Source organism: Pan troglodytes, chromosome 9 (genome assembly GCF_028858775.2).
Source record: "Pan troglodytes isolate AG18354 chromosome 9, NHGRI_mPanTro3-v2.0_pri, whole genome shotgun sequence".
Classification (NCBI taxonomy): domain Eukaryota; kingdom Metazoa; phylum Chordata; class Mammalia; order Primates; family Hominidae; genus Pan; species Pan troglodytes.
Window position 1 is genome coordinate 62,092,023 of NC_072407.2, and position 26,254 is coordinate 62,118,276.

At 39.3% G+C, this 26,254-nt stretch overlaps 1 protein-coding gene and 1 pseudogene across 1 annotated transcript; both read left to right on the forward strand.

The window, feature by feature from the left end:
• Window positions 1-5,396: 5,396 nt before the first annotated feature.
• OOSP3 (oocyte secreted protein family member 3) lies at window positions 5,397-22,911 on the forward strand. The gene is made up of 5 exons (XM_054662309.2): window positions 5,397-5,469; window positions 6,847-7,025; window positions 20,639-20,736; window positions 22,060-22,210; window positions 22,688-22,911. Exons 1-5 carry the CDS (start codon window positions 5,397-5,399, stop codon window positions 22,766-22,768), a joined length of 582 nt encoding a protein of 193 aa, XP_054518284.1. The 3' UTR covers window positions 22,769-22,911.
• Window positions 22,912-24,753: 1,842 nt separating this feature from the next.
• LOC736393 (polyprenol reductase-like) lies at window positions 24,754-25,879 on the forward strand (annotated as a pseudogene).
• The last annotated feature ends 375 nt before the right edge of the window (window positions 25,880-26,254 follow it).

Sequence of the window (26,254 nt, forward strand, 5' to 3'; positions counted from 1 at the left end):
TGGGATTATAGGTGCCCGCTACCACATCCGGCTAATTTTTATATTTTTAGTAGAGACAGGGTTTAGCCATGTTGGCCAGGCTGGTCTTGAACTCCTGACCTCAGGTGATCCACCTCCCTCGGCCTCCCAAAGTGCTGGGATTACAGGTGTGAGCCACCACACCCGGCCCAGAACTTCAGTTTTAATGGCCAAATAATATTCTATTATGTGGATATATAACATTTTATTTATCTATTTGGTAGTAGTCTTTTTTTTTTTTTTTTGAGACAGGGGCTCCCTCTGTCACCCAGACTAGAGAGCAGCATAAACACCACTCACTGCAGCCTCGACCTCCCAGGCTTAGGTGATCCTCTCACCTTAGCCTCTGAGTAGCTGGGACTACAGGCATGCACCACAATGCCCAGCTAATTTTTGAATTTTTTGCAGAGATGGAGTTTCACCATGTTGTTCAGGCCGGTCTTGAACCCCTGGGCTCAAGCAATCTGCCCACCTTGGCCTCCCAAAGTGCTGGGGACTAGAGGTGTGAGCACCATACCTGACTCTTTTCAGTAGTTGACGGACATTTATGTTGTTTCTATTTTTTTTTGGCCAATGCTGCTATAAACATTTGTTTACAAGTTTTCTATGGACATTTTCAATTCTCTCCATGTATATTTAGGAGTGGAATTGCTGGGTCTTTTGGTAACATTGTCTCTACCTTCTCTAATGACTAACGATGTTGAACATCTTTTCATGAAATTATTGGATATTTGTATATATCTAATATATATACAAATACACACACACACACACACACACACACACACACACACGTGTTTTTTTTTTTTGAGACAGTCTTGCTCTGTTGCCCAGGCGGGAGTGCAGTGGCACGATCTCAGCTAGCTATAACCTCCACCTCCTGAGTTCAAGCAACTCTCATAATTCAGCCTCCCAAGTAGCTGAGATTACAGGCGTGTGCTACTGCACCCAGCTAATTTTTGTATTTTGTTTTTAGTGGAGACAGGGTTTCGCCATGTTGGCCAGGCTGGTCTTGAACTCCTGGCCTCAAGTGATCTGCATTCCTCATCCTCCCAAAGTACTGGGATTACAGGCATGAGCCACCACACCTGGCATCTTTTTTAAAGAGAAAACTATTCAGAACTAATTGTTTTAATTGGGTTTCCATATATCTTTTTATTAGTGAGCTGTAAGAGTTCTTTATGTATATTCTAGATACCTAATTTGCGAATATTATCCCATTCTGTGGGTTGTATTTTCTACCTGAATTCTTAAAAATCACTGAATATAGTTGATTCTTCCTTCAAATTCTAGATACATTTTCCCCATGTTTTCTGTTACAATATCATCAACTCTCAGCCCCATAATTTTTCTCCCAGTTTTTTTTTTGACTCCTTCTTTGTACTCATTGCCAATCTTTTTTGAAACTTTAAATGTTGTATGACCTCAGAGCTTTGTACCTATATTATTTCTCATGCTACACACTCTCTCTAGGTGTTCTCACCCACATTCAAACCTTCAAATAGACTAATATTTTCCCAATTTTCACTTTTATGTTAGATTCTCTTGAGTCTCAACTTATAGCCAAATGCCTTCTCTGTAATTCTACTTGGATGTCTTATTGCAATTTAAAAACCAGCATATCCAAAATTGAATTCTTAGTTTTCCATTGCAAACTTACTTCTTTATCAGTATAGCCATCTTTGCCATTTTAATAGCTCTGTGACCTTCAGTAAATCTTTAATTTCTCTAGGTCTCCAAAATGTAGAAAATAGTTCTTATCTCCTAGGTTTTCATGAGGAGTCAATGAGTTAATATATGGAGGGTGCTTAGAGTAGTACCTGGTGTGTAATAAGCAGTACGTAATTGATGGCTATTATTGTCTCACTAATAACCATCAACTCAGTTATACCTGCCCAAAGTCTGGTTGTTATGCCTGATACTTCTGTCTCCTTTGGTCACTTAACCAACCAACCAGAGTGACACATTCTACCTTCTGGGACCAGTCTGTTTCACCCTGCCTTTCCTGCCAATAATCTGATCAGCATTTCCAGTTTCTTGCCCTCTCCAAAATAGCTTCCACATTTGTGTATTACTATTCACTTGTAACCCTCTCCAAGCCATTCTCCCCCCAACTCCTACAGCAGCACTTCTCCAACTTGAGTCATATATGGACCACATTTAGAGAAGGAATTCTTGAGGAACACAGTTTGAAATAAACTGTCTTAAGACTTTTAATCCAAGAAAATGGAAGTTTTGAATTTTCTTTTGCAACAGAGATATGTTGTTATTGTGCTGATGTTTTTAAAAAATATTTTAAAATCCTCATTCCTGGTTAAATCCTTGAAGCCTTCCACTGCATTTCAAATAAAACTCCAGACTTGAAATGTGATCTCTAAGAACAAGTACTTTCTGGCCATTTGTTAGCCACTTTCTTGACATTCTGTACTTTCGTTTGCAGCACTTATGAAAATAGCAATTAATTTTTGCAGAATTATTTCTTAACTGTGTGTATTTAATGTTTGTTTCCCTGCCTGACTGTGAATTCCTCAAAGGCAGCGATACATCTTTCTCGTTCACTATTGTGTCCTCCACGCTACCATGCAAAATGCCTATGATGTAAGAGGTTATCAAAATGTTTGCTGAAAGGAACCTCAGATCCTTAAGCCAAATGACAAATTAATAACACATACCGGTAGATAATCTCATTGGATAAATATTAGAAGGTTTTACAGGAGCAAACTAGAAAAAAAGTAAATGATAGAGGGGCCTTCCATGGAAATCAGGAGTGCCGTGGGGATGTAAACATCCGGGGTTAAAGTCAAAGTGACCCAAGCATTAAGTATGTTGTTGACATTTACCCAGAATTCCTTTATCTCATCAAGCAGATCCACTTTGAAATAATCAATATCTTTTGTTTCACTTCTCTCCATGCTAAGTAAGAGTTACATAATTCTGATTATTTGCTTGACTTACTGAAGGCGAACATTGACGAGTGACCTAAGCACAAAGATGTTTAGTGAAACTCAGGTCCTTTCAGGCTTATTGGCAAAGCAAGACAAGTCCCTAAGAGGGTTCCCAAGGAAATCAGTAGATCTCTCCCAAGACAAGTTATTAGGGTAGTGCAAAACTGATCGCGATTTTTGCCATTAAAAGTCATTGCAAATTAAAAGTAATGGCAAAAACCGAGATTACTTTTGCACAAAACTAATACTTTGTGTGGAGGACAAACGGCCCCAAGTCTGCTCCCACCTCACATGCATGGGGACTGGAGCAAGGGTACAAGTGGAGGCACATATCATGTATATTTATATAAAAGCTTTAAATGAAGAAACTGTTAAACAAGATATGTTATGTCTCCTATTTTGACAAACTGACTTTCATAATGAGATAGAAAGATAGACTTTAGTCTACAATTCTCAGAGTCTAGAATCTCTAGAATTTCACACTGGAACACTGCAATGTGGTGAGAGCCACCATCTATCTCCACTGTACTACCATCCCCTGCCCATGGCCCATGGCCAAATCCTTCCTCTCGCTAACCCCACTCTGACCTGCATTGTAGGGGGCCTCAAGTGCACGTGTGTGGACACTCCAGGTGTTGTGTCCAAGCTCCGTCCATATTTCCAGCAGACAACTGCCTCTTGGCCACCATTAGGCCCAGGGCTATATACACCTGAGAGAGCTGACTCAGGGAAGGGGCTCAAGCAGCCCTTGGATGTTAAGTTCAAGGCCATTTGGGCAGGAAATTATGAAGGCTTGAGAATTGGATGGCATGTTCCTTTGTTTCAACACATTTCTTGTGCCCAGAGAAGAACATGATGGAGAAGTTCAGAGCGATACCCTCTAATGCATGGGTCCCTGAGCAGAGGCTCTTCCTTCCCAGATCTGAGGGTGATTCAAAGTGGTATGGTAGCAAACTGAATTATTCCATCTCTTTTTCTGTTATAATATGTGGGTGTGTAGAAGAAGTTAATTTGGGAGGTAGATGTGACATGTTTCATTGGGTGAAGGAATTTTTATTTTATTTTTTATATCTCTTATGGGAAGGCTTTGTTTAGACTACTGATTCTGGAACTTGGCCCAATGTCATGCTAGTTGGACTGGTCTCTGTTTTCTTTTAGGTCATTCCAGATTCTCAAAAGATAATGACTAGTGGCACAGATAACATACATATTTTGCAAAGTTTATATTATAGATGTTGGAAGTCTCAGGAGATTATATGATGAGAAATAGGATTTGGGTTCATTGTTTTATTGCTTATTGATCCATCAAAGATGTCATTTAATGAGTAGCCCCAGGCACATTTGGTTTTTTATTTAAAATTATGATGTTACATTTCAGGTCAAAGGATGCTGAGAATTTATAATGCTGATGTTTTAAAAAAGACCCCAAAAGGATCTAATATAAAACAGATATAAATAAAATGAAAATAACTGAAAAAGAATTGGAGATCTGCCTCCCTCCTCCTTCATCAGCAGCCCTGAGGACTTCTACTTAGAGTTTCTCAAAGTGTGAGCCTCCAGGAGTCACCTGGGGGCAGTTGTTTAAAAATGCAGATTCCTGGGTCTTGCCCCACTGAGTTAGACTGTGAGAATTTGCATGTTTGACAAGACCCTGCAGTGACTCATACGCATTCTTACATTTCCAGCTACAACAGATCTCAATGGACTAGATTGGGGTTAGAATACACATATTTTTAAATGGCGTTCCAGATAATTTTGAAAATTAATCTAAAATTTGGGAGCCATTGAAATAAATACTTTCTAAAGTGACCATGCCTGAGGCACAATCTCAAAGTATGATCCTGAGGTCAGCAGCATCAGCAGCACCTGGAAACTTTCAGCAATGTAAATTCTTGGCCCTTCCATTCCCAGCCCTGAATAAGAATCTCCTGAACACAGTTCAGCTATCGGTGTATTAACAAGTGCTGCAGGTGTTTTTGATGCTGCTAAAGTTTGAAAATCATTTCCCAACAATTCAATAAACATGCATTGACCTTCTGTGAACATTCTGTTCTAGGAACTTTGGAGGGCCTGAAGAAGTCACAGTTCTCAAAGATTTGTCAATGGTACTTTATTTGCAGCCTGATTTTGGTTCTGGAGTGATCAAGAGAATGTCAAGTTTCAGCAGGGAGAAAAAATTATTTCTGTGAATATAAAAATAGTGGTTTTTATAAAGAGTTTTAATTTTGTTCTTTATACTTTCTGTATTTTCCAAACATTAAGCAATTTAAATTGGCAAAAACAATACATTCCTGGAAAATATGAGCCATTGGCAAAAAGTGATTTGTAAATGTAGTCAGCTGGGTGTGGCAGCGGGTATAAAAGTATCAAAAGCAGGGCAGCCGCTTCCAATTTCCTGAATTTTTCAGGGGCCATTAGTTGGCAGCTGAAGTCATGAAAGATTTTGTGAGGTTACAGTCCTCTTTCCTTTTGTGCACGATTTTGACTCTTTCTGAGCAAGAGTCAGGTACAAGTGACCTTTATATTTTGTTGTTTGAAGTCATAGTTTCTTAGCGGTTGTGGGCCTTTTACTGTTTGCTGTTTTGAGTGGAAGTGAATTTCCAGTATAGTTTTCTGACTTCTGTAGTGGTATTGCTTTCTCTTGTTTGCTCTCTACCACCCCGCAAAGCAAGTGATTTATCTAGTTTATCCTAATACTTGAGAAAGAGCTAGTTTTATTCTTCCTCTGGATTTAGGTGTTTTCTATTGTGTTTTGTCACCCTATTCACCCTACCTGTGGAAAAATATTTCTCTATTTAAGGTTTCAACTTGCTCTTCCACCTCCCACCCTGATCTCCCACTCATAATCCTGCCACCTGCCTCCTGTCCTGCCCTGTTGCCTCCTAAGTGGTCATGAGTTAGTGATCATAAATCAGGTTGAGAAAATAAAGTTCTTCATTTTTTCTCCTTTCACTTCTTATTCTCCCTAAGTCATAAAGTTGTTATCATTAATATTAATAGTTTTATTTGCATTCCACTTACTTTTTCCATATTTTACAGTAATCTTTTCTCATCTAAACTATATATTTTTATTTATGTACAAAGTTATTGGGTAGAAATAATACATATAAAATACATGTAATTTTGTTATTTCTAGTTTTTTTTAAACCATGAAAATACAGTGATGAATTGCTTTATCTATAGGATATGTTTTTGTCTAAAAATGTTTTTTGGATATGCTTCTGGTAGTAGAATTAATAGCCACAAAATGAAGAAATGCTGTTGTAACACCACAGCTGTGAATGTTTTGAGTTGACAGACTCACCACACAAGGTTTTAATCTGAGACTATCTTCCTTTTGCATCATAGAAGGATACAGGGTGGAGACAGAGCAGGTGCAGATCTTCATCTTATTGGCAGGTCTAGCAAATGCCCCAGGGTACAGTTTCCCTTTTCTCTTCACCCACACGGGATGTAGATGTCTGCCAGGGATGAGAGTCAGAGGCCATAGAAGCTGCAGCTTCAGTGCCCTATCAGTCATTTACACTGGCCTAATTTTGTAAACTCAAGGCCAGCACACCAGCTTGAGGCTCCCCCAATCCATGGGCAGCCCCATACAGCAAAAGAAGCAGAGACAGCATCCCATATTTAGCTTAATGTTGAACTTTTAAGGAAACAGTACTCGCAGGGAAGGAGACAGAGGTTGTTTCCAGACAGGCTTGAATGGGACTGATCCTTCATTTACAATTTTACCATTTCATCTGAGTGATCATATTGTATCTCTCAAGGCTGTTTTACAGTGGTGTAAATATATATGTTTAAATATGCTATGTTCAGACTTTCTCTGGGTGTCGTTTAGCATAAAATTGCTATCTAAATCTTTAAAAAAAATTTTTTTCAACAGTGTCAGTAGGATGTACTTCCTTTATGTTCTGGGTTGTGGCTGAAACAACTTTACTTGGTCAAGATCATATTTTGCATTCTGATGAAGCATCTCTGGGAACTGACTGTCCTGTAACCAATGTAACTGCGAAGGGATATGAGTTTAATTACCCTGCCACTGAGTGTGGGATTCAGAAAGAGGTAAGAGCTGCAAGCAGTTCAAATAATAAACTAACCCCTAGGTTGTACCTTGCAGTAGTACTGTGTGTACTGTCAGTGCGAGATTCTTTTATGGCTCTTGAATTACTTTAATTTGGTACTTTCAGGATAGGAAGACCAGTGGGTACCTTGACTTGGCCATAAAATATCATGGCACATAGCCCATTGTGGAGGAGAATACTTCAACATATATAGTAGTATAACTATCCAAGCACTCTTAAGTCTTTTTTAGTCCTTACATCCCCTAAAGTCTAGAAGCACTTAAAGCAGGCATTGTTCCTAGTTTTCATAGTAACTGAGGCTAAAATGAGTAACAATTTACCATAGATCATGCATCTGTTCAACAGGTATGTAACTGAAACTTGCATGTTGGTAAATTGGGATTTACATTCTTCCTTTGAAGAAGAAGGCAATGAAAAAATGGATGACACCAGAGGTAGAATTCACTAGGGGAAGTCAGAGGAAAAAAACATCTGAGGAGGTTTGAGGTGGAAGTGGATTTGCTAGTATGTTGTTTCTAATTTTGACATCTATGTCCATGAATGAGATTGGTCTATAATTCGTTCTTTCTTATATGCTCCTTGTCAAGTTTTGAAACAGTTTAGTTAAGATTGGAAGTTTTGGCCAGGCATGGTGGCTTACCCTATAATCCCAGCACTTTGGGAGGCCAAGGCGGACACGTCATGAGGTCAGGAGATTGAGACCATCCTGGCTAACATGGTGAAATGCTGTCTCTACTAAAAAAATATATAAAAAATTAGCCAGGCGTGGTGGCATGTGCCTGTCCAGTCCCAGCTGCTCAGGAGGCTGAGGCAGGAGAATTGCTTGAACCCGAGAGGTGGAGGTTGCAGTGAGCCAAGATCGCGCCACTGCACCCCAGCCTGGGTGACAGAGCGAGACTGTCTCAAAAAAAAAAAAAAAGATTGGAATTTTTTGATCCTTGAATGCTCAATAGAAGTTAATGATAAAATCTCCTGTATCTTTTGTTTTTCTCTGGTTTTATCACTGGAATGAAGTTGAATCCGGGTGATTAAGGCAATAGAACTAGGGAGGAGGAGAGCGAGGGTTTTCTGACAGCAACATACAGACTATTCAACATTAACCTTTGGTGGAGGAAGAAAAGTGGACTCTGCATTCAGTTTGCAGTGGTTTTACAATATGACAAAAATAGTATATTTTGGGAGGCCGAGGCAGGCAGATCACCTGAGGTCAAGAGTTTGAGACCAGCCTGGCCAACATGGCAAAACCCTGTCTCTACTAAACATACAAAAATTAGCCTAGTGGCCACCTGTAATCTCAGTAACTCAGGAGGCTGAGACAGGGAGAATTGCTTGAACCTGGGAGGCAGAGGTTGCAGTGAGCTGAGATCATGCTACTGCACTCCAGTCTGGGCAACAGAGCAAGACTCCGTCTCAAAATAAATAAATAAATAAATAAAAGGTAGTGTATTTATAGGAAAATTAAGTGGTGAATAGCCACACTCTCCATTTAGAGGTATGTGTGTCCTATACAAACAATTCTGATTTCCTTCAATATGCTGTTTCACATCTACAAAACTTACTACATGAAAGTTTGCAGATTTTTAATTTCTTTGGCCTTTGTGGTTTTTCCCATATTTCAAAGTATGACTTATTATGGATATAGGGAAATCATTACAAAGGCCAAAGAATTAATAAGCCAACTTATCAAGGTTTATACTACTAAATATGAGACACTAAGAGAGGCAGAGACATCAGCCACAATGTTATTACAGGAGGCACAAACGATGAAGTAGAATAACCAATCAGAGCTGTAGGTTTCTTTTGAAGATTTTTTTTTTTTCCCCTGTGGCATGAAAACCATTTCTAAAGTTTTCAGGGTCTTATAAGACCCCTTCGAAATTACCTTTCAAGGACAGATTGTATATGGAACAATTTGGTTAATGTTTAAAATGTTTTCAAATTTTCATAGTATACAAAAGCAACGTTAATATTCACATATTCACATGAGTATTTTGATTTAATACCTTATCAAATCAGATTCTTTGAGTTTTATGAGTCAAAGAATCTCTACCTTGGTGGCTTCATTTCTTTCTTAGGTTTATAATTTATTATAAAGATTTTCCATTTAAAGGGCAGGATCTAGAATTTCAACAGTATTAAAAACAAAATAAAGGACTGTAGCAATCAGTTTAAGTAGCAGATATGGATTAGGAAAGAATAATTAAACATTTAAGTGTACAATACAGTGGTTTTTAGTACATTGACAAAGTTGTACAACCATCACTGCTCTCTAATTCCAGGATATTTTAATCACTTCTCAAAAATGCACCCATACCTATCAGCGGTCACTCCACTGCCTCCTCTCCCCTAGTTATAGGCAACCACAAGTCTAATTTCTCTTTCTATAGATTTGCATACTCTGGATATGTCATATAAATTCAATCATACAATATGTGGCCTTTTGTGACTTTTGCTTAGCATGTTTTCAAAGTTTATCTATATCATAGCATGTCTCAATACTGCATTCTTTTTTATGGCTGAATAATTGTTTTCATTTTTTGTTACTGCTATACCTTTGTGTACATGTTTATGTGTAAACATTTGTTTTCAATTGTGTTGGGTAAATACCTAGGACTGAAATTTCTGGCTCAAATGGTAACTCTATATTTAATTTTTTGGAGTTGCATAGTCTTTTATTTTTGTAAAGATGATGAGTCTTTGGCTGAATGTCTTCAATGAAAGGTCTAGCAATCAAAGTTAATAATTTATTTGTCCCAACTTCAATTCTTTCCTGGGAACAACTCTTTATTCTATTGTTTGGTTTCTTTCTTTACCACTCACCTAAAATACTAGTTTTAAAACTCACAGGATCGAAACAAAACACTGAAACACCAGAGTTGTTTAAAATGATTAGATTTTATTAAACAGCCCATTTGGCCACCTGTTCATTGGAACTGATTTTTGCTTCAGCCCTAGTTCTTTGAGAAATGCAGGAATTCTTTTCACCACAATATCAGCTTGATCCAAGAACGTTGAAAAGTTAGCTGCCTTAGCGATATTGCCACCTCCAACCTCCAAAGAAATCTAAAAACCTTAGAAGATTACATGTAGTAAAATGTGAACAGGAACCATAATGTACAAGTCATTTGAGAACTATAATTGTGTAGAATTTACTCACTTTTCAAATTATTTTTCTGAATGAATAGCAAATTTGTGAAACGAAATATATGGTACTTAGAAGAGTGGTTAAATAATGGGTTAGCTTCAATGCGAAACTTTTTCTGTCTTAAGAAAGACAGGGGACTGCACAATAATCCTGTGAGGTAGGTCCTCCTATTATCCCCATTGTACAGAAGAGGATAATGAAGTTCAAAAAGATTAAGTAACCTACAAAAGGTCACACAGCCATGACTGTCAGTCTCCTGCTGGACACTGCAAACTTAGCTACTTTTAAAGGAAGATAATTTTAAATTGAGTACTAATTGTTATGCACTAAATGAAAACATTAATGTGATTAATGACAAAATATTTCACAGATAATGGGTTTTCTAGAAAGGTTAGGAAAACCAAGGTTAAGGATTCTGGATTCATATACAGGTCTTTTTCAAATATAAAACATTTCTAATATTCCTGGTTTACTATTGGGAAGAAGGGAAGAATCTTGCAGTGGCTTAAATAACAGACAGCAATTTAATTGCTGGTTATATATGCAAAAGAATTAATAACAGTTATTTAAACAAATATATGTGCACACATGTTCCGGAAGTGAAAAGGAGGTGGCAAAGAGAGACACAGAAGAGAACTGCTGCAGCTGCTGTCAGGATCCAACTGAACTTCAAACTGTTTTATTAATTTTATTTCCAAATTGTTCATTGCTAGTGTACAGAAATAGAATTGATTTCTGTCGATTGATCTTGTCTCCTACAATATTAATGAGCATGCTTATTAGTTGTAATAGTTTTTTTTTGGGTGGATCTCTTATGATTTTCTATATACAAGATCATGTCTGTCTGTCTGTCTGTCTGTCTGTCTGTCTCTCTCTCTCTCTCTCTCTCTCTGTCTCTATGCAGTCTTAATCTGTTGCCCAGGCTGGAGTGCAGTGGCATGAACTCAGCTCACTGCAACCTCCACCTCCCAGGTTCAAGCAATTCTGCTGCCTCAAGGCTCCCAAGTAGCTGGGACTACAGGTGTGTGCCACCGCATCCAGCTATTTATTTTTTTATTTTTAGTAGATACCAGATTTCATCATGTTGGGCAGGCTGGTCTCGAACTCCTGACCTCAAGTGATCTGCCCACCTTGGCCTCCTGAAGTGATGGGGTTACAGGCGTGAGCCACTGTGCCAGGCCTCATGTCATCTTTAAATAGAGATAGTTTTAATCTTCCTTTCCAATCTGGATAGTTTTTGTTTTATCTTCTTGCCTAATTTTCCTAGCTAGAACCTCCAGTACAATATTGGATACAAGTTGTGAGAGTGAACATCTTTGTATTATTTCTGATTATAAGGGAAAAGCTTTCAGTCTTTCATTGTTAAATATGATGTTGGCTGTGGGATTTTCACAGATGCTCTTAATCAGGTTGAGGACGTGCCCTTTTATCTTTGGTTGTGGAGAGTTTTTATCATAAATGGTATTTAATTTTATAGTTTTTTCCCCTGAAACTATTGAGATGATCATATGGGTTTTGCCCTTTCTTCTATTAATATGGTGTATTACATTGATTTTTGTATGTGGAGCCAACATATCCTTTTCCTGGGATAAATCCCATTTAGTCATACTGCTTAATCCTTTTTAGATGTTGCTGGATATGGTATGCTGAAGTTTTTATTTTTTGTGGGGGGGGCGTGGTTAGACAATGATTTCTTCTTTTTTTTCTTCAATTTTAATTTTAAGTTCAGTGGTACACGTGCAGGATGTGCAGGTTTGTTACATAGGTAAACATGTGCCATGGTGGTTTGCTACACAGATCATCCCATCACCTAGGTATGAAGCCCAGCATGCATTAGCTATTCTCCCTCCCCATCCCCCTAACAGTCCCCAGTGTGTGTTGTTGTCCCCCATGTGTCCATGTGTTCTCATCATTCAGCTCCCACTTATAAGTGAAAACATGCAGTATTTGATTTTCTGTTCCTGCATTAGTTTGTGGAGGATAATGGCTTCCAACTCCATCTATGTCCCAGCAAAGTACATGATCTTCTTCCTTTTTATGGCTGCATACTATTCCATGGTGCATATGTACCACATCTTCTTTATCCAATCTATCATTGATGGGCATTTGGGTTGGAAGTTTTTTTACGTACATTCATAAGGTACATTGATCTATAGTTTCTTTTTGTGATGTCTTTGGTTTTAATATCAGGGCAATACATCATAGAATGAGTTGAATAATGTGCCATCTTCTATTTCTTTTTTTAAAAAATATTTATTTTAATTTTTAAAAATTTTATTTTATGTTCTGGGGTACATGTGCTGGATGTGCAGATTTGTTACATAGGTAAATGTGTGCCATGGTGGTTTGCTGCAACTATCAATCCATCACCTAGGTATCCAGCCCAGCATGCATTAGCTATTTTTCCTAATGCTCTACTCCCCCACCCTCCCCTGACAAACCCCTATGTGTGTTATTCCCCTCTCTGTGTCCACATGTTTTCATTGTTCAGCTCCCACCTTTAAGTGAGAACATGCAGTGTTTGGTTTTCTGTTCCTGTGTTAGCTTGCTGAGGATAATGGCTTCCAGCTTCACCTAAGTCCCTGCAAAGGACATGATCTGATTCCTTTTCATGGCTGCATAGTATTCCATGGTATGTATGTACCACATTTTCTTTATCCAATCTATCATTGATGGGCATTTGGGTTGATTCCATGTCTTTGCTATTGTGAATAGTGCTGCAATGAACATACACGTGCGTGAATCCTTGTAATAGAATTTATATTCTTTTGGGCATGTACTCAGTAAAGGGATTGTTTGATCAAATGCATGTATCCTTGTAACAGAATGATTTACATTCTTTTGAGTATATACCCAGTAATGGGGTTGTTTGGTCAAGTGGTATTTCCAGTTGTAAATCTTTGAGGAATCACCACACTGTCTTCCACAATGGTGGAACTAATTTACATTCCCACCAACAGTGTAAAAGAGTTCCTATTTCTCTGCAACCTCTCCAGTATCTGTTATTTCTTGACTTTTTAATAATCGCCATTCTGACTGGTGTGAGAAGGTATCTCATTGTGGTTTTAATTTTCATTTCTCTAATGATCAGTGATGTTGAGCTTTTATGTTTTTTGGCCACATGTATGTCTTATTTTGAGAAGTGTCTGTTCATGTCATTTGCCCACTTTTTTTTTTTTTGATACGGAGTCTTGCTCTGTCACCCAGGCTGGGGTGCAGTGGTGTGATCTTGGCTCACTGCAACCTCCGCCTCCCAGATTCAAGCGATTCTGCTGCCTCAGCCTCCCGAATAGCTGGGAGTATAGGCATGTGCCACCATGCCCGGCTAATATTTTTTTGTATTTTTAGTAGAGACTGGGTTTCACAATGTTGGCCAGGCTGGTCTTGAACCCCTGCCCTCAAGTGATTCGTGTGCCTTGGCCTCCCAAAGTGCTGGGATTACAGGCATGAGCCACCACACCCCTTTGCCCACTTTTTAATGGTTTTTTGTTTTTTTTTTTTGTAAACTTGCTTAAGTTCCTTGAAGATTCTGGATATTAGACCTTTGTCAGATGGATAGATTGCAAAAATTTTCTCCCATTCTGTAGGTTGTCTGTTTGCTCTGATGATAGTTTCTTTTGCAGTGCAGAAGCTCTTTAGTTTAATTAGATCCCATTTGTCAATTTTTGCTTTTGTTGCAATTGCTTTTGGCAATGTCATCATAAAATCTTTGCCCATGTGTATGACCTGAATGGTATTGCCTAGATTTTCTTCTAGGGTTTCTATAGTTTTGGGTTTTACACTTAAGTCTTTAATCCATCTTGAGTTAGTTTTTGTGTAAGGTGTAAGGAAGGGATCCAGTTTCAATTTTCTGCATATGACTAGCCAGTTCTCCCAGCACCATTTATTAAATAGGAAATCCTTTCCCCATTGCTTGTTTTTGTCAGGTTTGTCAAAGATCAGATGGCTGTAGATGTGCAGTTTTATTTCTGAGTTCTGTATTTTGTTTTATTGGTTTATGTGTCTGTTTTTGCACCAGTACCATGCTGTTTTGATTACTGTAGCCTTGCAGTATAGTTTGAGGTTGCGTAGCATGATGCCTCCAGCTTTGTTCTTTTTGTTTAGGATTGTCCTGGCTGTACAAGCTCTTTTTCGGTTCCATATGATTTTTAAAATAGTTTTTTTTTCTAATTCTGTCAAGAATGTCAATGGTAGTTTAATGGGAATGGCACTGAATCTAGAAATTGCTTTGGGCAGTTTGGGCATTTTTACGATATTGATTCTTCCTATCCAATAGCATGGAATGTTTTTTTCATCTGTTTGTGTCCTCTCTGGTTTCCTTGAGCAGTGATTTGTAGTTCTCCTTGAAGAAGTCCTTCACTTCCCTTGTTAGCTGTATTCCTAGGCATTTTATTCTCTTTGTGGCAATTGTGAATGGGAGTTCATTTATAATTTGGCTCTCTGCTTGTCTGTTGTTGGTGTATAGGAATGCTTGTGATTTTTGCACATTGATTTTGTATCCTGAGGTTTTCCTGAAGTTGTTTATCAGCTTAAGAAGCTTCTGGCTGAGTCCATGGGGTTTTCTAGATATAGGATCACATCATCTGCAAACAAAGACAATTTGACTTTCTCTCTTCTTATATGAATACCATTTCTTTTTTCTTTTGCCTGATTGCTCTGGCCAGAACTTCCAGCTATGTTGAATAAGAGTACTGAGAGAGGGCATCTTTGTCCTGTGCCATTTTTCAAGGGGAATGTTTACAGGTTTTGCCCTTTCATTCTGATATTGGCTGTGGGTTTGTCATAAATGGCTCTTATTGTTTTGAGGTATGTTCTTTCAAACCTAGTTTATTGAGAGTTTTTAACATGAAGGGATGTTGAATTTTCTCAAAGGCGTTTTCTGTATCTATTGAGATTATCCTGTGGCTTTTGTCTTTAGTTCTGTTTATGTGACAAATTATGTTTATTGATTTGCATATGTTGAACCAGCCTTGCATCCTGGGGATGAAGCCAACTTGATTGTGGTGTATAAGCTTTTTGATGTGTTGCTAGATTCAGTTTGCCAGTATTTTACTGAGGATTTTTGCATTGATATTCATCAGGGGTATTGGCCTGAAGTTTTCTTTTTTTGTTGTATCTCTGTCAGGGTTTGGTATCAGAATGATGCTGGCCTCATAACATGAGTTAGAGAGAAGTTCCTTATTTTCAATGGTTTGGAATAGTTTCAGAAGGAATGGTACCAGCTCCTCTTTGTATCTCTGGTAGAATTCAGCTGTAAATCCAACAGGTCCTGGGCTTTTTTGTTTGTTTGGTTGGTAGGCTATTTATTACTGCCTCAATTTCAGAACTTGTTATTGGTCTATTCAGGGATTCAACTTCCTGGTTCAGTCTTGGGAGAGTGTACGTGTCCTGGAGTTTATCCATTTTTTCTAGATTTTCTAGTTTGAGGTGTTTATAGTATTCTCTGATGGTTGGTTTTATTTCTGTAGGGTCAGTGGTGGTATCCCCCTTATCATTTCTGAATGTGTTTATATGAATCTTCTCTATTTTCTTCTTTATTAGTCTAGCTAGTGGTCTACCTATTTTGTTGAATTTTTTTTTTTTCCAAAAAAGCAGCTCCTAGATTCATTGATTTTTTTGAAGGGTTTTTCATGTCTCTATTTCCTTCAGTTCTTCTCTGAGCTTGGCTATTTCTTGTCTTCTGCTAGCTCTGGGGTTTCTCTTGTTTCTCTAGTTCTTTTTAGTTTTGATGTTAGCGTGTTAATTTGAAATCTTTTTAGCTTTTTGATGTCAGCATTTTAGTGCTATAAATTTCCCTCTTAACACTGCATTAGCTGCATCCCAGGGATTCTGATACATTGTCTCCTTGTTCTCATTAGTTTCAAAGAACTTGATTTCTGCCTTAATTTCATTATTTACCCAGAAGTCATTCAGGAGCAGGTTGTTCAATTTCCATGTAATTGTGTGGTTTTGAGTGGGTTTCTTAATCTTGAGTTCTAATTTGATTATGCTGTGGTCTGAGAGACTATTATATTTCAGTTCTTTTGCATTTGCTGAGGAGTGTTTTACTTCCAATTATGTGATGAATTTTAGAGTAAGTGTTATGTGGCGCTGAGAAGAATGTATATTCTGTTGTTTTGGGGTGTAGAGTTCTGTAGATATCTATCAGGTCCACTTGATCCAGAGCTGAGTTCAAGTCCTGAATATCTTTGTTAATTTTCTGTCTCAATCTAATATTGACAGTGGGGTATTAAAGTCTCCCACTATTGTGTGGGGGTCTAAGTCTCTTTGTAGGTCTTTAAGAACTTATTTTATGAATCTGGGTGCTCCTGTGTTGGGTTCATATATATTTAGGATAGTTAGCTTTTCTTGTTGAATTGAACCCTTTACCATGTAATGACCTTCTTTGTCTTTTGTGACCTTTGTTGGTTTAAATTCTATTTTGTCAGAAACTAGGATTGCAATTCCTGCTTTTTTCTGCTTTCCATTTGCTTGGTAAATTTTCCTCCATCCCTTTATTTTTATCCTATTTGTGTCTTTGCCTATGAGATGTGTCTCTTGAATACAGCACACCAATGAATCTTGTCTTTTTATCCAGCTTGCCATTCTGTGTCTTTTAATTGGGGCATTTAGCACATTTACATTTAAGGTTGATATTGCTATGTGTGAATTTGGTCCTGTCATCATGATGCTGGCTGGTTAATTTTGCAGACTTGTTAATGTAGTTGCTTCATAGTGTCATTGGTCTGTGTACTTTAGTGTGTTTTTGTAGTGGCCGATAATGGTTTTTCCTTTCCATGTTTAATGCTTCCTTCAGGAACTCTTGCAAGGAAGGCCTTCTGGTGATGAGATCCTTTAGCATTTGCTTGTCTGAAAAGGATTTTATTTTTCCTTCTCTTATGAAGCTTTGTTTGGCTGGATATGAAATTCTGGGATGGAAATTCTTTTCTTTAAAAATGTTCAACATTGGCTCCCAATCTCTTTTGGCTTATAGGGTTTACACTGAGAGGCCTGCTATTAGTCTGATGGGCTTACCTTTGTAGGTTACCTGGCCTTTCTCTCTGACTGCCCTTAACATTTTTTCCTTCATTTCGACGTTGGAAAATTGGATGATTATGTGTCTTGGAGTTGATCTTCTCGTGGAGTATCTTATTGGGGTTCTCTGGATTTCCTGAATTTGAAGGTTAGCCTGTCTTGCTAGGTTAGGAAGTTCTCCTGGATGATATCCTGAAGTGTGTTTTCCAAACTTGGTTCCATCTTCCCTGTCTCAGGTACTCCGATCACTCATAGGTTTGGTCTTTTTCCATAGTCCCATAGTTCTCAGAAGTTTTGTTTATTTCTTTTCATTCTTTTTTCTCTAATCTTGTCTGCTTGCCTTATTTCACAATATATTCTTCAAGCTCTGATATTCTTTCTTTCACTTTGGCCAATTCAACTATGGATACTTGTGTTTGCATCATAAAGTTCTTGTGCTGTGTTTTTCAGCTCCATCAGGTCATTATGTTTCTCTCTAAACTGGTTATTCTAGTTAACAGCTCTTGTAATCTTTTATCATGATTCTTAGCTTCTTTACATTGGGTTAGAACATAATCCTTCAGCTCAGCGAAGTTCATTATTACCCACTTTCTGAAGCCTACTTCTGTCAGTTCATCCATCTCAGATTCAGCCCAGTTCTGTGCCCTTGCTGAAGAGGTGTTGTAATCATTTGGAGGAGAAAGAGGCATTCTGGCTTTGGGAATTTTCAGCATTTTTGTGTTGATTTTTCCTCATCTTCTTGGATGTATCTACCTTTGACCTTTGAGGCTGTTGACCTTTGGATGGGGTTTTTGTGGGGTCTTTTTTTGTTGATGTTGTTGCTTTCTGTTTGTTTTTCTTTTAACATTCAGAACCCGCTTCTGCAAGCCTGCTGCAGTTTCTGGGGGTTCACTTCAGACCCTGTTTGCCTGGGTATCGCCTGTTGAGGCCGCAGAACAGCAAAGATTGCTGCCTGTGCCTTCCTCTGGGAGCTTTGTCCCAGGGGAGGACCGACCAGATGCCAGCTATTACTCTCCTGCATGAGGTGTCTGGCAACCCCTGTTGGGAAGTCTTATGCAGTCAGGAGGCATGGAGTCAGGGACCTGCTTAAGGAAGCAGTCTGGCTGTCCCTTAGCAGAGCAAGTGCACTGCACTGGGGTGAATCCCCCAATGGCTGACTAGAGCCACAGCAATTGTGGTGGCCCCTCCCCCCAGGAACTCGGTCATCTTAGGCAGACTGCAGGCTGCTGTGCTGGCCAGTGGGGATTCCAAGCCAGTAGGTCATAGCTTGCAGGGTTCCGTGGGAGTGTGATCCGCTGAGCAAGGCCACTTGGCCCCCTGGCTTCAGTTTCCTTCCCACAGTAGTGGACGAATCTCTTGCCTCACTGGAGTTCCAGGAGCTGCTGGAGTATGCAAAAACTCCTGCAGCTCAGTGCCTGCCTGAGCGGCTGCTGGCCTGAGCGGCTGCTGACCTGAGCAGCTGTCATGAGTCTGCAAAGCTTTGTGCTTGGGACCCAAGGCCCTGGTGGTGTGGGCTCATGAAGTAATCTCCTGTTCTGTGGGTTGTAAAAATCCATGGGAAAAGTGTAGCTCTCCGGATGGGTAGCACAATCTCTCACCGCTTCCCTTGACTGGGGGAGGGACGGCCCTTTTCCTTGTGCAGCTCCTGGGTGAACCATCACCCGACCCTGCTTTTTCTTGCTCTCTGTGGGTTGTACCAACCGCCTAGTCAGTCCCAATAAGAGAATCTGGGTACCTCAGTTGGAAATGCAGAATTCACTCCCCATTTATTTCCATCTCGGCGGGAGCTGCAGACTGGAGCTGTTTCTACTTGGCCATCTTGGCCTCTCCTCTGCTCCACTTCTATTTGTTGGGAGATTTTGTGAAGCACTGGTTCTAATTCTTTTTTTACATGTTTGATAGAATTGAGTAGTGGAGCCTGGTGATGCCTGGACTTTCTTTGTGGGTAGTTTTTGGCTACTAATCCAATCTCTTTACTTGTTATATATAGGTCTATTCCTCTTGAGCACATTCAGAATCAAGTCAAATAACCAGGATTTCAGGAAAAGTAAAAAAAAAAAAAAAAGGACAATTCTCTGAAGATGGGGCTTTTGAGGAGCTCCAAACCATCTATTTCCTCTGGATCCTGCTAGGCTGTTGGCTTTCATAGATACTGTGTACTGGGAAGAGGGAACTTGAAATAGAACAAGTTAAAAATGCCAAAAAGCTATCATTCTTACTGAGATTCTATCATTTTTTTCTTGAATAAATGCTCCTTGAATTGTTGCAAGACTGAGGATAATATTCAGAGTCTTAAAAAAGTTGAATTTGATAATTTCTGCCATTTTCTTATTGTTTTATGAAGAAGTGGATTTTTTGGTGGTCTTTAGTTTGCATACTAGAAATCACTATTGAATACATAATTACCAAGAGAAGTAAGGAGCATATAATATCTATTTTCCACACTTTACATACAATTTATATTCTCAACTAAAATAATCTTCAATAGCAACACAATGGGAAAATAATCATGTTATTGAATTCTATATTTCTATTCATTCTTTTTGGAAATATTTTATTTCTATGAGAATATTTGTTGCATTATTTAACAGGTTGAAAAATAGTAATTCAATAAGACATTTTTGTAAAAATTATCAATAGAAAAACATACCTAAATGTAATTACAGAAGTTATTCCTGTATTAAGATTATGAATCTTTGACCATAACTGTAGTGGCTTTTTTTTCTTTTTTGACAGAGTCTTGTTCTGTCATCAAGGCTGGAGTGCAGTGGCATGATTACAGCATGATCACAGCTCACTGCAGCCTCCACCTCCTGGACTCAAGTAATCCTCCCATCTCAGCCTCCTGAGTGGCTTGGAACCACTCAACCCGGTTGATTGTTTTTTGATTTTTAGTAGAGATGAGATCTTGCTATATTGCCCAGGCTGGTCTCCTGAGCTCAAGCGATCCTCCTGCTTCTGCCTCACCTTCCCAAAGTGGTGGGATTACAGGTGTGAGCCACCATGCTGGACCAACATAGTGTTTTTGACATCTCCACAATGAGCATGTGTTCAGAAAAGGCAAATCTCCAATTGGTTCAACATTTTCAGACATCTGGGATACAGCACTGTAATAATGTTTAAGAGCCAAATATGAGAAAAAAAACTTGTTAAGTAGAAGCTGTAGCCCTTGTTCCTAGTCTGGCAATTCAAGATTACAATCTTGTTATTTTATTTCCACACATATTAACTGATTGCGCTGATGATCAAAAGCCTTGGATGGTGTTTTTTTTTAATTTTTCTGGTGAATCAGTTTTCTTTTTCCAGCTCTCTGCAGAGAGACCTTGGTGCAGTATAAAGAGCTTACATCTTATCTTGATCTGTTCACTGTTCAAATGTCTTTAAAACTCCTGTGTGACATGACATCAACTTATAAAGTCTTTTTGTCCCATTAGGTTTTCTCATATGTAACAGTTTTTTATTCAGCACTCCACTGTAATATAATGCACAAAGGAGTCACTGGCAAAATTCCTTTGATGTGTATTGTATACGGGTGAGTATAATGAACCAGATGGTTCACAGTTTACCCTCTAAGAACTAATGAAAAGGAAAACATTTGGAATATGAAGCTTTACATCACTAGAACCCTGGAGCGAGGTTGGTTTGCATAGTTTCTCTGTGCAATGATGAGGTATTTATCAATGCCATTTGGCCATTACAGATGCTCTGCCCAAATGCCCTGGGACCCCCCCCTTACTATTTCTGTTTGCCCCTCTTCCTGCTTCTGTGTGATCTGGCTTTCAGTGATACCAATTGGGCTTGGAAATTTAACAAATACTTCCCACTCTCATGATTCAGTGATTTGGGGGCATGTAAAGCCAGCTCTGTTTCTTGAGTCAGGGATAAACTTGGAGGCAGGATTTAACTTTGGAGCTCACTTGAGGGTCCTACTGAGGCTAGGACTCTGCCTTAAATAGCATTCCTGCTTCTTGTTGTCTTTACCTTCTATGTCCTGCTTTTCTCCTATTCCCTTATTGGGAACACTTCTATAATAAATCACCTGCACATAAATATCCTTGCCAAGTCCTGCTTTTGGGAAATCCAAGTAAGATGGTAAAATGAGTTAAACAGAGCTCAGAGGTGATTGTCCCCATGATCATGTAGCTAGGGAATGGCAAGTCAGGACTTGAACACACCTTCTCACCTAACTGCCACCCCGCAGATCAGGGAATGCTTGCAAAAACAGGAATAGTAGCCAAATTACTCAGTTTTCAACTCTTTAAGATCAAATTTAAAAAATCTTAGCCTAAGTTGTTCTTTATTCTACATAATACCTAACATACCCCCCCCCAAATTTGATAGCTTATATAAATCAAAGGGCTTGAATGGGCATAATTGTATTAAAATATTTTTTAAAAAGCAATAATTTAGATGTTTTCTTAATATACTATGGCCCTATGACTTTTGGGGAAATCCCTGAAACTTTGCTATGTCTTCAGGATCAATGGATGAACGCTGTTAACCTTTTAGTAGTTTATGAATGACAACTTTAAAAAGAGCCAGGATTCTCAGTTTATACTTGTAAGAGATTGTCTTGGGAATTTTATTTAGCTTATCAGAGCTGATGTTTTCTGTTTAGAATACATTTTCCTATGGTAGGACTTTTTTTTTTTTTTGGACTAACACCCCTAAATGGAGGTTTGTTAATCCTTAAAAAAAAAAGTCAAGTAGAAGGCAGAGAGATAGCAGTGGTAGTAAGTCTACTACTGCTAAAGTAGAAGGAAAAAAAATGAATTCAGACAAAATGAGACTTACTGGTTTGTTTATATTTAAATGTAATCTGATGTGCAAATTGTGTCTTCTTTAAAACTTTCAGCTCATCTTTGGATACCACTTCAAGCACTATCCATAACAATCTTACAGAATTCCAAAATGACCCTCCCTCTACCAATTCTCATTCTCCCTGGAACTTAACCAACGCTAGCTTATTTGGATTGACTCGGATTCCATATTTTCGAAACTCCTCGGTGAGGATCCTTAGAAGAGACAAAACATGGCAGTGTCCACGTAGAAATGATCGTATTGACATAAGGAAGTAAAAGCTCAAATCTCTACTAAGGAGGGTATTTGTTGTTTAAATAGTGTTTAACTACATGATGGGTCTCACATTACATTTCAATCCTGTTTAGAAAAAATGCTACTTCCATGTGTCTACATATATCCTGGTCTTGTCAATAAGTCTCCCTTTACCCTAGTTATGACAAATAAAAGAAAATCTCTAGTATAGTTTAAACATAATCTGAGTTGATAAACCACTTACTTTAAATAGTGCTCAGACACTTGAATAAAAATTTTCAACTCTTTCAACCCTTCCCTCTAATCCCTGGCACATAGTAGGTTCTCCATGTTCACTAGTCAATATATTAGTCAATGTGTTTACTGTGCCAAGTTTATCAAGGGGTTACATTGGAAACTTATTAACTAACTTTCTTTTTTCTCTGTAGGTAGAGGCATCTCATCAGTCACTTCTACTTAATATGTCTCATCCATTAGTCCATGAGAGTGCAAATGTAGCTATATTCTAGGTTCTTCCATGGCAATCCTGAAAACTCTGTTGCTACAGCTTACTTAAAATTTAATTTTTGAACCACTCACTACAGATTTATCACTTTTTGGTGCCACTTCCTTAGAGGACATTGGGTTGGGATAGTGCCCAGTGCTTCATATGTTTTTAAAAAGTGCTCCTTTTAAACATAGGCCATTATACCCTTGCATAGTCTCTTATAATACAATGTCTATGTATAATTTGTATGTGGAGTTGATCTTACAAATAAAATGTGCTGTCCCTTTGGCTATACTTCTTGATGACTGGGTTATAATCTCAAAACAGAACCTAGGCTGGGATGTAGGCATGGAAGGGTCTCTGTCCTCCACCTGCTGTTAGTGTACAAGTCATGTTTTAAATACAGTAGACTGAGAATAATCCTACATAGTTGTTTAATTCCTTTAAGAAAGATTTAGTATCCATGATAGAAATGAGCACCATTGGATCAACCAGGAAATAGAGTAGAAAGTTTGACCTCCTGTAGGCCCATGGCCTTGGGAAACAGCGATAGCAGAATATTTCTGTATCTTTCTTCAAGATCAATAGGGTGAGACTAGTTTTTATTCTTGGCACTCTAGGAACTAAACCTTTAGTGATCCCTTAGGACCATCCTTCTTTATTTCAATGACCACTCTCCAGTTAGTAAGAACATCATTCTGAAACATGCTCATGAGGATCTTGAGATGTTTCTAACAAAACCTTTAGCTCAAGTCCTGCCTGTGTGATTCTATTCTTCATATTGGGAAACCTTAGGCAATAGGGTTTATTGACTAGATATTTGTTATTTCAAAATAACTGGGTGAAGGTAGACATCTTTTAATCTCCATCAGTGTTTCCTGCTGGCAGAACCTAAAGGTGAGGCTTGAAAATCTAATTTTTGAACTCTTGGCTCCAACATTGTAGGGCAGAGAGAGGCACATGTGGTAGTGAGACAACAGGTAAGCAACACACATAGGCTTGCTGCACCAACAGCGCTACTGCTTTCTATTTTAGTAAGGGGACCAGTAAGGATTTGTGTGTTAATTAGGACTAAAGTTGGTTACAGTTCACTTATTCATTCTCCCTTTCTTCCTCCCTGCCTCTCTCTCTTTCATATCTAGTATTCATTTGAAATGAACGAATCCCTGTTACTTTTGTTGAAAACATTACTAGACATTTTCATCATCCTTTAAATATAAATAGTATATTCAGACTCCTCGTGTCCTTCTTCAAAAAACCCCGCTAATTTAAGAATGAAAACAAACTGGAAAACTCAGAAAATGGCGATAAAAGTGGGTAGTTTCCATTTCAGCAATGAAGACATGCAAGAATTTTTGTATTAATTAGGACCAAGAGTGGATAGAGTTTGTGTATTTAATCTCTCTCTTTCATACATAGCATTCATTTGGAATGAACTTATTACTTTCATTCATAAAATATTTCTGTTTTTCCATTGTCCCTTAAAGTCAAAAGCCCACCAAGTCCAGAATAGGAGCCAGCGGTGGTAAAGGCAGACAGAGAGTGATAACCCTAATCACTGTCCCAAAGCTGTGATGCTTCATTCTTGAAAGGAGGATTGCCAGGCGTGATGGCTCACGCTTGTAATCCCAGCACTTTGGGAGGCCAAGGCGGGCAGATCACCTGAGGTCGGGAATTAGAGACCAGTCTGATCAACATGGAGAGACCCCGCCTCTACTAAAAATACAAAATTAGCCGGGAGTGGCGGTGCATGCCTGTAATCTCAGCTACTTGGGAGGCTGAGGCAGGAGAATCGCTTGAACCCGGGAGGCGGAGGTTGCGGTGAGCCGAGGTAGCGCCATTGCACTCCAGCCTGGGCAACAAGAGTGAAACTCCTTCTAAAAAAAAAAAAAAAAGATTTGAAGTTCTAAAGACAGAGGCTAAGATGGGCGCACGACGCGCCAGTGGCCACTGCTCCGCGGGCTGACGGTGGCGGCGCTGGCAGCGCGGAAAGCGGGCGCCTAAGCCATGGCTTCCTCAGGGAGAGCTGAGCTCTGGGCGCTGAACCGGCTGCGCTTGCTGTGGCTCACCCCGGCCGCCGCCTTCCTGCTGACCCTGCTGCTGCAGCTTCTGCCGCTCGGCCTGCTCCTGGGCCGCGCATTCTTCCAGGACCTGATCCGCTTTGGGAAAACAAGTGTTGGGGGGCCTCCGCGCCCCGCCGCCTGCCGCACCTTTGATGTCCCCAAGAGATATTTTTTCCTACTTTTCCCACTTCTATATCATCTCAGTGCTGTGGAATGGCTTCCTGCTTTGGTGCCTTACTCCATCTCTGTTCCTGGCAGCATCTTTTCCAAGCTGGCTTTATGGTTTGCTCAGAATTCTCAGGGCAGCACAGTTCCAGGGAGGGAAGCTGGCGCTGTCTGCGTTCTTAGTGCTGGTATTTCCGTGGCTGCGCAGCTTACGAAGAGTGCTTCTAAGTCAGTGTCTTCTCCAATGGCACGACTCACATCGTGCAATACTGTTTTGGACTTGCCTACTATGTCCTTGTCGGCCTATCTGTGCTGAGCCAAGTGCCAATGGATAGCAGGAATGCCTATGTAATAGGGAAAAAGCTACTGATCCAAGTGCGGTGGTTCCATATTCTCGGGATGATGATATTCATCTGGCCATCTGCCCATCAGTATAAGTGCCATGTCATTCTCGGCAATCTCAGGGTAAATAAAGCAGGAGTGGTCATTCACTGTAACCACAGAATCCCATTTGGAGACTGGTTTGAATGTTTTCTTCCCCTAACTACTTAGCAGATCTGATGATCTACATTTCCATGGCTGTCACCTTTGGGTTCCACAACTTGGTGAATAGTGGTGACATATGTCTTCTTCAATCCGGCCCTGCCTGCCTTTCTCAGCCACAAATTCTACAAAAGTAAATTTGTCTCCTACCCGAAGCATAGGAAAGCTTTCCTATCATTTTTGTTTTAAGTCAACCTCAGTCATGAAGAATGCAAACTAGGTGATGGTTTCCATGCCTAAGGACAGTGAAATCTGGAGTCCAAAGTACAGTTTCTGCAGAACTGCTTGAAACTCTCTGTCCCATTTCTATGCCCCACAAGTTTTCACTGAATGAGCATGGCAGTGCCACTCAAGAAAATGAATCTCCAGTGTCTTCAAAGAAGAAATACTAATGGCAGATCTGCGATTTCTGTGTCCACTTTCTGAGATACTCTATAAAAACCAACCGGTAAAAAGTAGATGAGACTTCTCCAAGCTGCTTCACAAGCAAACTAACCAAAAATATATAAACAGTGTCACACATGCACACACACACACATACACAAAGGAAGAGATAAGTGCAAGGCTCTTGTATTGGTTCGAAACCCGAGAACGTGCCAACAAACACCACAAGGCGGTGTGGAGCAACAGGCTGTTGTAATGAGCACCTGGGTGCAGACGGGCTGAGGCCTAAAATGGTGTCAGCCCTAAGTGAAGACGGGGCAGGGGTTTTATAGTTTCCTATAAACAGGAAGTGT